Below are 15,683 nucleotides of genomic sequence, written 5' to 3'. Positions count from 1 at the left end.
CGGGGTTCAATCCGATCGAGTGTTTACATGCACTCTCAATCATATTAGAAAAGGAATAAACCACCCCCTTCAATCCAATCGAAATTTCATTCTGATCGAGCTCAATCGGATCGATTAAGGTGTTTACATGAAGGCTTGCGCCGTCAATCCGATTACAAACGGATTATTTGGTTGCATGTAAATGTAGCCAGTGTTACACATTTGACTTCCAAATATATCTGGCAAAAATTGTCTGATGATGTATTATAATGAAATGTACAGTGCGAACATAAATGAAAACACCTTCTGAATAAATACAAAAGATATATTTTCTTAATGATCACTTATACGATTCATGGAAAGTTTGAAATGCAAAGTTGAAATGCATTAAACATATACTTAACCCTAAAAAGGGCCCTTTCCTGGGGGATACAAACATTTGAGAGGCTGTGGGGAGAGTGTAGGTCTCATTTCTTGGTTTCATGTTGAAAGGGTGTTTGTTGTGAATATTTAGATCTGGTCACTTTATTAAAACATTCTTTGGTTAGCTCACGGACAGCATTTAAAAACAACATGACCACCGGTAAAGGGAAATCTACTAACCTTCAGATAAAAGTTTATATATTTCACATATTTTCAATATTTGGATGGGACTTTAAAAAGTTAATGTTAAGCATTAGCTAATTACGTTTATATTGGAATTTTATGAATTTATTTTTTATATTTTTCATAATCTGTCTGTAAATGTCGCCCCTTTGGGGGTATAAATTAACTGAAAAAAGAAGGGTTTAAATGTTTTAATTACATTTTTTTAAAAATGTATTCTTGCATAAATTAAACTAAACATTCTTTGTAAAATTCTGTTGAACAATAAGTATAATGTCAGTTTCTGAATATATTATCCTACTGCAGTGGTTCTCAAACCTGTCCTGGAGTACCCCCAGCCTTGCACATTTTGTATGTCTACCTCATCTATCACACCTGATTCAACTTATCAGCTCATTAGTGGAGACTGCAAGACCTGAAGTGGGTGTATCAGACATAGGGAGACATACAAAATGTGCAGTGCTGGGGGTACTTAGTGGAGAGGTTTGAGAACCACTGTCCTACTGTATAATATTTAATATGCACATTTCTAGGGTCTACACCGTGTGCACAATTATTAGGCAAGTTGTATTTTTGAGGATTAATTTTATTATTGAACAACTACAGTGCTCTCGCTCAATCCAAAATGTTAATAAACCTCAAACCTGAATATTTAATAAAGTAAAAGTGAGGTTTTGGCTTTCTTAGGAGAATATCCATGTGGACGATTATTGAGCAACTATTAGTGTGCAGAATTATTATCCAACTAAGTGAAAAACTAACATTTTCCCATCTCACTTGTTTATTTTCATCTGTAAAAGTGAAAATAATAATGTCAACTCAATTTACAAATAAACATTTCTGATATAAAAAAATATATAAAAATCAGTGACCAATATAGCCACCCAACAACAGTCATAAGCCTTCCATTCATGGAGTCTGTCAGTTTCTTGTTCTGTTGACGATCGACTTTTTGTGCAGCAGCAACCACAGCTTCCAGACACTGTTCAGAGAGGTGTACTGTTTTCCTTCACCATAAATCTGCCATTTAAGAAGGGCCCACAAGTTCTCAATAGGGTTTAGATCAGGTGAGGAAGGGGGCCATGTCATTATTCATTCATCTTTAAGGTCTTTACTGGCTAGCCACACAGTGGAGTACTTTGATGCATGCGATGGAGCATTGTCCTGCTTAAAAATCATGGTCTTCTTGAAAGATGCAGACTTTTTCCTGTATCATTGCTTGAAGAAAGTGTCTTCTAAAAACTGGCAGTAGGTTTGGGAGTTGATTTTGAGTCCATCTTCAACCCAAAAAGGTCCAACTTGCTCATCTTTAATAATACCAGCCCCTACCAGTACCCCACTTCCACCTTGCTGGCGTCTGAGTTGAAGTGGAGCTCTGTGACCCTTACTGATCCAGCCATGGTCTCATCCATCTGGTCCGTCAAGAGTCACTCTCATCTCATCAGTCCATATAATCTTTGAAAAATCTGTCTTCAGATATTTCTTGGCCCAGTCTTGACGTTTCAACTTATGTGTCTTGTTTAGTGGTGGTCGGGTTTCACCCTTCCTTACCATGGCCATGTCTCTGAGCACTGAACACCTTGTACATCTGGGCACTCCAGGTAGGTTGCAGTTCTGGAATATGACAGCACTGGAGGATAATGGGTTCCTGGTAACTTCACGTTTGATTCTTCTCAAATCTTTGGCAGTTAATTTGCATCTTTTTTCTCAACACGTTTCTTGTGACCCTGTTGATTATTTGCAACAAAACGTTTGATGGTTCTGTGATCATGCCCCAATTTCTTAGCAGTTTCAAGAGTGCTGCATCCCTCTAAAATACATTTTACAAATTTTGACTTTTTTTGGCCCATTTTGCCTGAGGAAAAGAAGCTACCTAATAATTATGCACACCTTGATATAGGGTGTTGATCTCCTTAGGCCACACCCTCCCTTATTACACAAATACACATCACCACAAATAGAATATGCTTAAATCCAATATGCATTCGAGTTTATACAGCTTGGAGTTGGAAAATATGCATACAAATGATGATATGGTCAAAATACTCACTTGCCTAATAATTCTGTACACAGTGTATGTGTGTGTGTGTGTGTGTAATATGATACTCAACAACAAACATGCAAATATATGCATATGTGTTTTTTTTGTTGAGTATCATATTTATACATCAGGCTTTTATATCTCATATATGCAAGTCATTGGCCTGAGGAAAAGAAGCTACCTAATAATTATGCACACCTTGATATAGGGTGTTGATCTCCTTAGGCCACACCCTCCCTTATTACACAAATACACATCACCACAAATAGAATATGCTTAAATCCAATATGCATTCGAGTTTATACAGCTTGGAGTTGGAAAATATGCATACAAATGATGATATGGTCAAAATACTCACTTGCCTAATAATTCTGTACACAGTGTATGTGTGTGTGTGTGTGTGTAATATGATACTCAACAACAAACATGCAAATATATGCATGTGTTTTTTTTGTTGAGTATCATATTTATACATCAGGCTTTTATATCTCATATATGCAAGTCATTACAAATTGATGATAATTGAGAGATGGACAAATAAATGTTCCCCAAAAGCCTGTTGTGTCACATTTACATTAACATGAAAAAAATACGTTTTATTTTTTCCATTACAAATGATGTATGAACAATCAAGTCAAGTTACTTCAGTCCAATAAATGTTAATCTTACATTTACTTTATAAAAATCATTAAAGATTTATGAGCAAAAAAAGACTTTACTTGATAAAAAAAGCATGAACTATCAATCAAAGTGTCACGCACTTGTTGAAGGTATGTGCACGAAGACGAAGGTAATCCAAATAACATTTCACAGTAATCCAAGATAAAGATTCGTACAAAACACAGGGTAACACAAGCAGCATACACAACTAAAAAACGACAGCTAACTGAACTGAAAGGGGAACTTAAGTAGGGTGAGATAACAAGGGACAGACAAGTGAGGGTGATAACTAATCAAACACAGGTGAACTGAATGAACTAATCAAAGGACAACAGAAACTATATAAAAACACAACAAAATAAGTCCATGACTGTGACAGTACTTCCCCCTCCGGCAAGGTGCGACTTTGCACCATAACAAAAACAACAAAGGAGGGATGGAGGGGACTAAGGAGGAGGACAAAGTGGTGGAGTTGGGAAGGTAACAGGGGATGGCGAAGGGCAAGCAGGAAGGCAGGCAAGTGGATGACCAAGGTGGCGACGATGGAGGGAGGAACTATGGAGGATCAGATGGAGGGAGGAGCCAGGACAGATCAGACGGAGGGAGGAGCCAGGTTGGAGACAGGAGGGACTTGGAGTAGGAGGACCCAGGCGGGACCCAGACCACAGCCAATATGATGGCCCACGGTGGAGTCGATGGAGGTAGGAGCCATGGTGGAGGAATGGCAGATGACTCCAGGGGGCCGACCGTCAGTGGCAGAGCAGGTGGGAGAGGAGCCTGAGGCAGAGACGGAGAGCCGACGATCCAGGGCGACGGGGAGGATCCAGAGGGCCAAGGCGGAGCAGATGACTCAGGCTACCAAGGCATAGGCGGGGATCCGGAAGGTTGCGGTGGAGCCGGAGCGACAGAGGACCAAGTTGGAGCTGGATGGAGGGAGGAGCCCAACGGAGCCGGTGGGAAGGATCGATGAGGCGCAGCCAGAGGATTGAAGTCCTGAGGCGATGGCGGGTCGACAACTGACCAAGGCGGGGTCCAGAGGGACGAGGGAGCCCGGCGGAGCTGGTGGACTGACGGGCCACAGCAGAGAGGAGAGAGCTAGGGATTATGAGCCATGGTGGAGCCACTGGGTCAATGGGCTGAGGCGGAGTCTGGGACTCAGAGGTTGGAGGTGGAGATAAGGGATCCTCGAGCCACTACGCCGATGGAGACTGGCAGACCCGCGGCAATCCCACATCACAGATGGTGGGCTGAGGGTGAGCTGAGGGGCTGACAGGAGACAGCGGAGGTGGTGGTGAGGACTGATGAAGAGGTGGTGGGAGAGGGAGGCTGAGTAGGTGTTTTGAGCAGTCCGTGGCTTCAGGGATGGTGTGTGCTGCCCACACACACCAGATGGCCACTCCCAGCACTGGGAGCGCCAGAGAGAGGGGAACGACCTACATGGTCGAGACAGGACAGACAGGTAGTTCAGGACAGACAGACAGTTCAGGGCAGACAAACAGTTTGGGCAGACAGACTGTTCAGGGCAGACAGACAGTTAAAAAACGGCCTCCTTGGCCATAACAGGACAGGCAGAGATTTCAGATGATGATGGAAGAAGACTGGGTAGTCCCGAATAAATCCTGCTTAATCTCACCCTCAGTGGTGTAACAGTGGGCGGGGCTTTCCTCCATGCCCTCACTCTCCACAGTATCATCCATCGTTGCCGGCTCTCGCACCTGGTCAGGTGATTCATGAGGCTCTTGCTCTGGGGCGACCCTCAGCTCTGTCGCTCCTGGTGGCGATGGCTCTTCGATCGCGGCGGGCTTAGGCTGTCCGTCCACGGTGGGCTTGGGCAAGCACTCCGCGTAGCGGGGTGATGGTTAGCTGGGCTCTGGGTCCGGAGTGGGGCTGGCGAGATCCTCATCGACGTAATAAGGAGTCAATGGTGAGTTGCAGCTCGCCAGCACCCACTCCACGAAGGCGGTGAAATCCCCTCGAGGACCGTCTTCGGACAACTGCGCTCTGCGCGCTGTGTCGATGCTCGCTATGTAGAACGAGCGGAGCATGTTGTCCAGGTAGCTGGTATTGTTGGCAATGTCCAGAAATAGTCTGGTGTGGTCCTCGAGGGCAAATTCCCCCTGCTCCAAACAAATGAGGGGAAACACTTAACTCTTTGTTGGGCCGGTTATTCTGTCATGCTCTTGTTGAAGGAAGGCGCACGGAGACGAAGGTAATCCAAATAACATTTAATAGTAATCCAAGATGATGAAGATTCGTACAAAACACGGTAACACAAACAGCATACACAACTAATAAACGGCAGCTAACTGAACAGAAAGGGGAATTTAAGTAGGGTGAGATAACGAGGGACAGGCAGGTGAGGATGATAACTAATCAAACACAGGTGAACTGAATGAACTAATCAAAGGACGACAGAAACTAAATGAAAACACAACAAAAGAAGTCCACGACTGTGACACAGAGGACAGAAGACATGAAGTAGTTTGTGTACAACAGGATTTTTAACAAAGTTTTGGTCATATTGATAATTTATAGGCCCTAGAAATGTGCATATTAAATATGATACAGTAGGCTAATATTTTCAGAAATTGGCATTATACTTATTCAACAGAATTAAAAAAAAAAAGTTTAGTTTAAGGTATGCGGGAATGAATGTTTTTAAAGATTTGGCTAAAATGCTGTTAGATAAACACTCTTTTCATAGCTTTTGCTGGCTCTGAGACACTTGCTTGATATTTCTCCTGCTCTTTTTCTAGCAAAAAAATAATTCATCACTAAATGAAAGCTTAAAGTGAAGGCCTTCTTGTTTCAGGGGCCTTGTCACAAGTCCATTGTTTTTGAATTTATGTGTTACTTTTGCTATGTTTTTGCAACACATTTGATCACTTTGATAAGAAAATATATATATTTTTTCCTGAATAATTTTGACTTGCTTGTTTGGTAAATGATCAAGCAGACATGCTGGAAAATACTGTAAATATAAAGAACCCTAACATGTCTTCTGAGTAAAGAGTAATTGCTGAATTTGTTAAGTTTCAGAGGGGATGTGAGAAAAAGTGTGAAAGTGAAAGTGACATGTGGCCAAGTATGGTACCCATACTGGGAATTAGTGCTCTGCATTTAACCCATCCTAAGTGCACACACAGCAGTGAACACACACACGGAGCAGTGGGCAGCCATTTATGCTGCAGCTCCCGGGGAGCAGTTGGGAGTTCAGTGCCTTGCTCAAGGGCACCTCAATCATGGTATTGAAGGTGGAAGAAAGCACTGTACACCCCCACCTTCCTGCCGGACTTGAGACTCGAACTCGCAACCTTTGGGTTACGAGTCCGACTCTCTAACCATTAGGCCACAACTTCCCCTTTATTGTGAATTCAATAAAATAGCTGTACATCATCATTCACTTTAGTCAAAGAGTGTGACAACAACTACACTGGTCATTTTCCAAGTGCTTCAGTCTTTTTTGGTGGAAAACAATCTGATATTTAAGTACATTTCAATAACATTGTGGCAGCATCCATTCCCAAAATTTTTATTGCCATACATGCTCATATTTTTTTCTTGTTTCAGGTGATTTCAGCCCAGCAGCTGCCTAAACCTGACAAAGAGAAGCTCAGCTCAATTGTAGACCCTCTTGTATGGGTGCAGACTTATGGGGCTCCCATAGATAACAACACAAAGAAGACGCACCACATCGGCAATAATGGTACTTCAGAATTATTAGAGGGAACCTATTGTATCTGTTAGTTTTCTTCTTCTTCTCCTTTTTCATATACTTCTTCTATGGCAGCCCATAGAACCACTTGTGGGAAAGTTATCAAATTTAGCACACAGATAGATGATAGTCCTAACCATACCCACAGCAAATTTGGAGTCTCTAACTCAAACCCTCTAATGCCACCAACAGTTCAAATTTATACTCATGTTTATGGTTATAACTTCTGAGCCGTAAGGGTATTTTTCCCTCTGATTCCTTACCTCAAGGTGATTTGATTGTAGCCAGTGACGTCATTATCTGTCATGATTTTTCAACCATTTTGATCTTTTTCGAACTCATCCTAGACAGTTTGTCTGATTTTCACCAAAATTCAGACCATGCTGATAAAAAGTTATGGACATCAAGTTAAACCATTCTCAAACAAAGCATGAACGAATTCCATGCCAAAATGATTGTGAGGCTATATCTCCAATTCTTTAGCGGATTCAAACCAAACTTGATGTGTGTTATAACAAACATGACATTAGGGTACCTGCACTCTTTTAGCAGGATATATAAAAAAAATTATATTTTTGCTTTTAACATCTGAACTGTTTGGCCAAAAATCACAAGTCTAGTCTCTTTAAACCGAGTTGAACGATACCCAATTTTCCCATGTCAGCCATTTTGGATGTCAGCCATTTTGAAATTTCCCGAATGCATTGGCGTATCGTTACCAAAAAAAATGCTAATAGCTTTTTATTAGTTTTGCCTATTATCATGAGACTGGTCTTGATAGATTCCATGGATCATGCCGAGAACATCGATATGAATTATCCTATAATCTGCAAAACTTCCTGTTTGCCATTTAGATTTTCTTTGAAAACCCACTTATTCAAACTCTTCCTAGATGATTGGTCTGATTTTCCCCAAATTCGACTCATCTTCAGACCATGTCGGTAAAAAGTCATGGATCTTGTGCTGATGGACAAAACGGTTTTCGTTTATTTGATGGCATGATGTCAACGAATTTGATGGCATGATGCCAAACTGCATCTGAGGCTGTATCTGTGCAAAGCTATGACATATTAACACAAAACTTTGTGTGTCATAGTCACCTCACTCTGACAACACCACATCAATTTGTTAACAGCGTCACATATTGGTCAAAAGTGATAAACCAATGTTACTAATGATTGTTTTAATGATTTTTCAGCCATTTTTCCTAAATGTATCTTAAAATAATAATAATAATTTGTTAACATTTATATAGTGCTTTTCTGGGTACTCAACGCGCTTTACATGAAAGCGGTGGAATCTCCTTAACCACCACCAGTGTGCAGCATCCACCTGGATGATGCGACGGCAGCCATAGTGCGCCAGAACGCCCACCACACAACAGCTTATTGGTGGAGAGGAGACAGAGTGATGAAGCCAATCAGTGTATGGGGATGATTAGGAGGCCATGATGGTCAGAGGCCAATGGGCAAATTTGGCCAGGATGCCGGGGTTATACCCCTACTCTTTTTCGAAGGACATCCTGGGATATTTAATGACCATAGAAAGTCGGGACCTCGGTTTAACGTCTCATCCGAAGGACAGAAAAAAATGGTTTTAATTACTCATTGCTTCAGTTGGTCTGACACTCCCTGCCATACTTAGCTCATCATTTTGCCACTGTTGTGCTTGGCCCTGTAATTGCTGCTTGCAGCTATATTTCTTCTTCTTTTTCTTCTTCCTCCACTCTTGAGTCTATGGCAGTCCATAGAAATGCTTGATGGAATGTTATGAAATTTGGCACATGAAAATAGGACCATCTCAACATTAACCATAGTATGTTTGGAGCATCAAACTCCCTAGCAACACCAACAGGTCAAATTTGCACTCACATTTCTGCTAATAACTTATTAACTGCAAGGGCTAGAAAGAAGATTATTTTATAAAGATTTCTTCCTCTGATTCTTTGGCTCAGGCCAAATCAAGACATACCATAATTTAAATGTTTACTGATCAAGATTTTATTCAATTTAGAATTTTCTGAAATATTAACTTTTTCCAAACCCTTCCTAAGCGGTTTGTCTGATTTTCAACAAAATTGTCTCAGATCATCTTCAGACCATGCTGGTAAAAAAATATCAAAAGATTTTCAATAGACCAAACCGTTTTCGTAAATCATGTTAACAAATTTGACAAGTTCACACAAAAACGGACATGGGGCTATATCTCGACAACACTTTAGCAAATTCTAATCAAACTTGGTATGTGTTATACCAGGCATGACCTGAGGGCACACGAGTAGTTTCGGGACAGTGCGACCTACTAATCAAAAGATATTTAAAAAATGACATTTTTGCTTATAATTTCTGAACAGTTAGTAAAAATCATAAGATTGATTGTTAGATTCGGAGCGGCATACCAAATCAAATGGTACACAGTTTTTCCTTTATTGGCTTGAGCATAGACCATTTAGATTTTTTTTTTGGGCGTTGACCATTTTGTGTTTGGTAGTAAAATGCTGTATCAACAAACGTCTTTAACAGGTGTTTCCATCCTTGCTCCTGGAGACCTACCATACTGCAGAGTTCACCTCTAACCCCAATCAAACAATCTTGAACCAGCTAATCGAGGTGTTCAAGGGTGTATTCCAGAAAGGAGGTTCAACAAACTCGGAGTTAAAACTTGAACTCTGAGTTGACTTACTCTGAGATTGGAAACTCTGAGTTTTCGGTTTCTGAACAGCTGATCAGAGTTAGTTCAATCCACTCTGAGTATGTTGACTGAGTTTAGCACGTGCACCACGACTATGAAAAGCCATGATCAATGGAGCTCCGAAATTACGATTCACCATGGCAACAGCTCCCGCCAAAAAGACTTCCGCATACTACAGAATACGTAACTTTAATTCTAAATCAATGTTATCAGAGGTGAAAACTGCCAGAAAGGTAATTTATTTAACTAATATTCATTTTCATGGTATCTCACGGGCAAAAAAAAAAGAAAAGAAAATATGGCAGCAGAAAAAAAATGTAACATAAAAACTCAATTCAATCAGGTAAAGCTTCAAGCATAAAATGGGTGTAGGCTAACATTACATGACTTTACAAATATTTGACATTCAATAAATATCATTCAGTGTATATCTATTTCAATGTGCAGCTGCTTTTTCACATAATTAAATGTTCTCTAATCCAACATGCTATTTCTTTTTTATAAATGAATTGTGAATAATTTGTGTTTATTTAACAGCTGTGGTGGTGGTTACGGCATAAATCTTGCACTACCATTCCATCTGGCATCCTTCCATTCCATACAGTAGCCTAACCAGCTTCATTTTCAGAAGGTGCGATGGTGAGAATATGTGTGTAATCAATGCTTCCAACCACACTGGAAATCCTAAAGGAAATTCTAATTATTAGATTACTTAGCGGTTGCAACAAGATGTTACCAAAGTGAATGCCAAAATGTGGTACAGTTCAAGTAAATATGCATGTGGATATGGCAAAATAAATAAATTAGATAAAATTAAATTAAATCCTCTCCTGATGTAAATGTAATTCCCCGTGAATGAATGCAGCCTACAGGATCCCTTATAAAAAGACATGCCATTTTTGTCACATTTACCCTGTCTGCATGATGAAAATGAAAGTGGTCCGGTAAGGCAAGGCAAGTTTATTTGTATAGCACATTTCATACACAATGGTAATTCAAAGTGCTTTACATAAAAAGAAAAGAAAAGAAAAAAAAATCACAACAATAAAACAAGGAATTTAAAAACTTTGAAAATGATTAAAAAAATTGATTTAAGAGGTTTAAAATGAATTTAAGAAAACAATTATACATAGAATATAGTGCAATCAGTTCGGACATTGCACAGTGCTCATTCAATAGAAAAGAAAAATAATCTTGTTTCCATTTTCATTAAGATTATTTTTCTTACCCCGCTGGCAGTTAATTAGACTTGTTTACCCCAAGGAAACAAGACTAAATATCGTTTATATTTTTTCCTTATATAGAAAATGCATCATGATTTAAGAATTTTTAGATATTTGAACTTGAAATAAGGCAAAAATCTCAGCAATAAAAACCATTTTTGCAGCGTGAATGAATGAATGAGGTATTTAAACATCGCTTACTCTTTAAAAAGGGGGAGGAGACCGAAAGAAACTCTGGGTTTACCGAAGAAAACCTGCTCTCGACCATGTTATGTTCACAGAGTAAGTTACTATGGTAACTTACCGAGAGGTTTAGTTTTGTCTTTTATTGGAACCGAAGTTTCCCTTTTCTGGGGTTAACAAACTCTGAGTTTCCAACAAAAAACACTTTCTGGAATTCACCCCTGCTTTCGACCAGGTCAGGTTCACAGAGTAAGTTACTATGATAACTTACCGAGAGGTTTAGTTTTGTCGGAAAGTCTGTTTACCCCAGATCTATTCCGCCAAGACCAAATACATTAACACTGTCATGTACATTACCATGTCAATCCCTCCGAGAGTTGTCATGACAGAAATACAGAGTTCTAGCATGAAACTCTAGATGGCGCAGTCTGATAGGTCTAACTCAATCTGAACTAATGACATCATTATCACATGGCACAGCTGATTGGTTCTCTCCTGTCTCGGTAGCCAATGAGCTCGCTGCTCAACATTCAAATATATGACTAGTGCTTGCCGTAACAGTTGCAGCTTGCTTCAGAAAACCTCCACCTTCTCCAGCTCCACCTGTGTAGATCTGCTACGAGGGGATTCATGAATGCTATATAGGGGTTATTTCATGTATGTTATGTTTGCAGCAGCAATATCTCTTACATGCCCACAGCAGCATGTTGTGGATGTATTGGAGGTAGCAAGTCTCGGTACTTGCTCTGCCGCAGCAGCAGCAGCGTAGCAGATCTATTCTGCCAAGACCAAATACATTAACATTGTCATTTACATTACCATGCCAATCCCTCCAATAGTTGCCATGACAGAACTTTATGTCCTATGAATAGCCTACAAAAGCAACAATGGATTTTAATATTGGTATTGTGGCCATCTCTTCATCTGTCAGTGGTGCTGGTGCAGGTTCTCCCCCCATTTTATGAGTCTCTGCCTTCTTGCTGTTGGCTGAATAGAAGTCAAATGTTTATTTCATTACCGTAATTAAGAAATGTAGCATGTTGGATTAAGCCCTATTTGCACAGGATTAGTATTACCTGGTGACCTCCAGTCATTTGTAATAATTGCGGAGGTTGTCTGTGATCTTAATCCCGTGCGAATCGGCCATGTCTGTAATTTGTAAAGTAAAAATTCCCCCGCAAAAGACCTACCATATTTCGCCGAACACTGAGGTCCTGTGCTAATATTAGTCCCGTGCGAATCAGCATCTCTGTGATTTGGCCTGCATTTGGCGGGTCATATATAATTTTTCGAGGTTTTTGTTTCCTGTGCGCTTTTTTTATCCATCTTTCGCGAAGAATGGAGCTGCGTTGGAGTGTTTGATAGTATTTTGGGTGCTGTTATATCGCAACACCATACAATTTGTAGAAAGAAAAGGCTGAAAAGCTTTTGAGGTTAATGTGTTACAAATAAATCAAGCATAAAGCTTAAGATACTATTTTAACCTGGTGAAATGTAAATGTCACAGGCCATTAAACTATATTAGTTTATTTTCTTTTTTTAAATCCATCTGGACCATAGAACGGGACTCTCAAAGCCTTGACATCCGGGTATCCGGTAGATAAATCGGTAAATTCAAGTAAAATCACAGGCTTCGCTTATCCCGTGTGAATGCACCACACGAAATTCAGAGGTGGGGGGTTAATTTAAAAATCACACAAGGTCCCCAGATAATACTAATCCCATGCGAATAGGGCTTTAGAGAACATTTATTTATGTGAAAAGACCATTAGACTATGTGGGAAAAGCCGCTGCACATTGAAATAGACACTGAGTATTTATTGAATGTCAAATGTTTGTAAAGTCATGTAGCCTACACCCATGAACCTTTTACACTTGAAGATTTACCTGCTTGAATTGTTTTTATGTTAAAAATTTTTCTGCTGCCACATTTGGTTTTGTCTTTTTTTTCTGCTTGTGGAATACCATGAAAATTAATATTAGTTCAATAATTTACTGTTCTGCCAGTTTTCACCTCTGATATTATAACAGTGATTAAGAATTAAAGTAACGTATTGACTTGGAATTATGTGGTCGTCTTTTTGTCGGGTACTGTTGCCATGGTGAATCATAATTTCAGAGCTCCATTGATCATGGCTTTTCATAGTCATGGTGCACACGCTAAACTCAGAGTCAACCTACTCAAAGTCGATTTAACTAACTCAGTTCAGCTCTTCTGAAACCGAAAACTCAGAGTTTCCCATCTCAGGGTAAGTCAACTCAGAGTTCAAGTTTCAACTGGAATACACCCCTGGGGTCAAGGGTGTAACTTTGGTTTGAGAAGTGGGGGGGACACAAAATGGGGGAAAATGTTTTCGATTTTAATCCCATTTACTGCATGTACATGCATTTAAGGACTATGGTGATACAAAATCCAGGAAATAATTAAGTTGATTAATGATCAATTCTGCCAAAAAAGAATAGTATGCTACTAAACTATGTATAAGAAAAAGATGTCTTACTTTCTTTATTGTTTAATATGGGCCGATCACCAAGACTTGAGAGAATCATTTTATAAAGTCGAAAATGTTCACCATTAATGTTTTGAATAATGTTTAAATAATGTGAGACTCAATTTCCACTGTTAAACAAACTTTTATTTCAAACTAACCGCTGTACCTGAAAATATAAAATAAATCACTTGTTGCACAGGACAGAATGTTCTACATCAGTGGTTCCCAGACTTTAGAGTGGAGTACCCCCTGAGGCATTTCTGCGTACCCCCTCTCTTCCACTTAGACTGCACCTTTTCCATTAAATGACTATATTTGCCCCCTAAATTGACTTTCCAATGCAGTTTTTATCTTTATAAATAGAATATTAATGTTTTAAAAAAAATGTTCACTAGATTAATATGCAATGATGATAAAAAAGTGAAAAGTTATTATTTTACTAAAACCGCCAGTAGGTGGCGGTAAGTCACTGTCTTAATGCGTGAGTCATCGAGTCATTTGTTCATTCAGTAACTGAGCAAGTGGCTGTATTTAAAAATTAATCATTGAATCAATGACTTTCGCGAATGATTCGTTCACGAAACACCGCAAAACTCAGCATTTTGTTCGCGTACCACCACTGTCGCCTCACGTACCCAAGTTTGAGAACCACTGTTCTACGTTAAATATTTAGCTAACAACAGTCTGTTACCTAGCAACAGTGTATGTTAACGTTAGCTCAGTCAACGTAGGCTAACATTAACAGGTGTAGACAGAAAATATGATTATCCTGACCTGAGCTAATTTACTGAATCAACCAACTCACGTCTCCTTTATTTATTTTCATCCATGATGACATTAAAGTCATCTGTTGCTGCTTCTGGCGTTTAGAACTTTCAGTGAGCTATTTTTAGAGTGTGCACGCGACATTCCTGGACGCAGACGCGCGTGTCTGTGCCCTGCTCCTCCATGGCGATGACGGCGTGCGGTTAAAAAAATCATAAAAAACTAATTTTAAAGTGGTGGTGGGGGGGGGGACACAAACGTGATTTTGAAAAGCGGGGAGGACATGTCCCCCCTGTCCCCAGTGGAAATTACGCCTCTGCCTGGGGTACTTGATGATTACAGACAGGTGTGTTGAAGCAGGGTTGGAACTGAAGTCTGCAGGAAGGTAGCTCTCCAGGAGCAGGGTTGGAGACCCCTGCTCTTTAATGAGTAACTAAAGACAGTTTTTTAGCTCTTTATTTTGCTTGCAGCTATATTTTTATTTGTTATTATTATTATATGTGAATAAAAATGTATTATTCTCCTCAGGCTTCAACCCCAGATGGGACTGCACCTTTAAGTTCCAGCTTCATGTGCCAGAGCTGATATTATTACGCTTTAAGGTTGAAGACCATGACTATGCCACCAAGAATGATTTTCTGGGTCAGTTTACACTTCCTTTCACAAGCATGCGGACAGGTATGATTTGTTGATATATTTTTTTTACTGAACACAAACTACTCTGTTGTGACTGCACACTCATTCTACAACATCTGTTCTGCAGGTTACAGACATGTTCATCTGCTGCAGGCAGACGGCTCTAGCATGTCTCCCTCCAGTCTCTTCATCCACGTTAAAATCACACCATGCTACAGCAGCCCTGCTGGACAAGTGGGCACTCATAGTGACAGAGAATGAAGCAATGAGTTGAAGCACCTGAATTGCCCCTTATTTGGGAAATTATATTTTATATCAAATCTGAGAGCCAAAACTGCCACCACCGAGTGTGAGACAAGTTATAATTTATTTAAAAATGGTGCAGAAGCCATTTCACACTTTGAAAAATGTTTGTCTTGTTCTCCAGTAAAAATAAGTAAAGCTCCTCAAAATGTTAATTTTACATAGAATCAAAATGCCAAGATGGAATACAGTGTAAAATAGCAAGACGTGTCTTGAATTAAGTTAACACTTATATTTTGAGTATAATTGTGACAATTATGTATATCATTTTACTGGAAAACAAGGCTATATGTTCAAGAAAATTATTATTATTAATATTATTATTAAAAACATATATGAGCAAGTAGAGTACGAGAGTGGTATTGCGTTTATACAACAGTTCGACGGAA

At 39.7% G+C, this 15,683-nt stretch overlaps 1 protein-coding gene across 1 annotated transcript in view; it reads left to right on the top strand.

The window, feature by feature from the left end:
- Positions 1-15,389, top strand: part of plcd3b (phospholipase C, delta 3b) — an 84,668-nt gene extending 69,279 nt beyond the window's left edge. Inside the window, exons 14-16 of the mRNA XM_016246111.1 lie at positions 6,857-6,992; positions 14,884-15,033; positions 15,119-15,389. Coding sequence (XP_016101597.1) covers positions 6,857-6,992; positions 14,884-15,033; positions 15,119-15,252 — 420 coding nt within the window. The 3' untranslated portion in view covers positions 15,253-15,389. The remainder of the gene's footprint in view (positions 1-6,856; positions 6,993-14,883; positions 15,034-15,118) is intronic.
- Positions 15,390-15,683: the final 294 nt, after the last annotated feature.

The sequence above is a fragment of the Sinocyclocheilus grahami genome, unplaced genomic scaffold (assembly GCF_001515645.1).
Source record: "Sinocyclocheilus grahami isolate Dianchi unplaced genomic scaffold, SAMN03320097.WGS_v1.1 scaffold785.1, whole genome shotgun sequence".
Lineage (NCBI taxonomy): Eukaryota > Metazoa > Chordata > Actinopteri > Cypriniformes > Cyprinidae > Sinocyclocheilus > Sinocyclocheilus grahami.
Note: the sequence above shows the minus strand (reverse complement) of the source record. Positions and strands in the feature narration are given on the sequence as shown.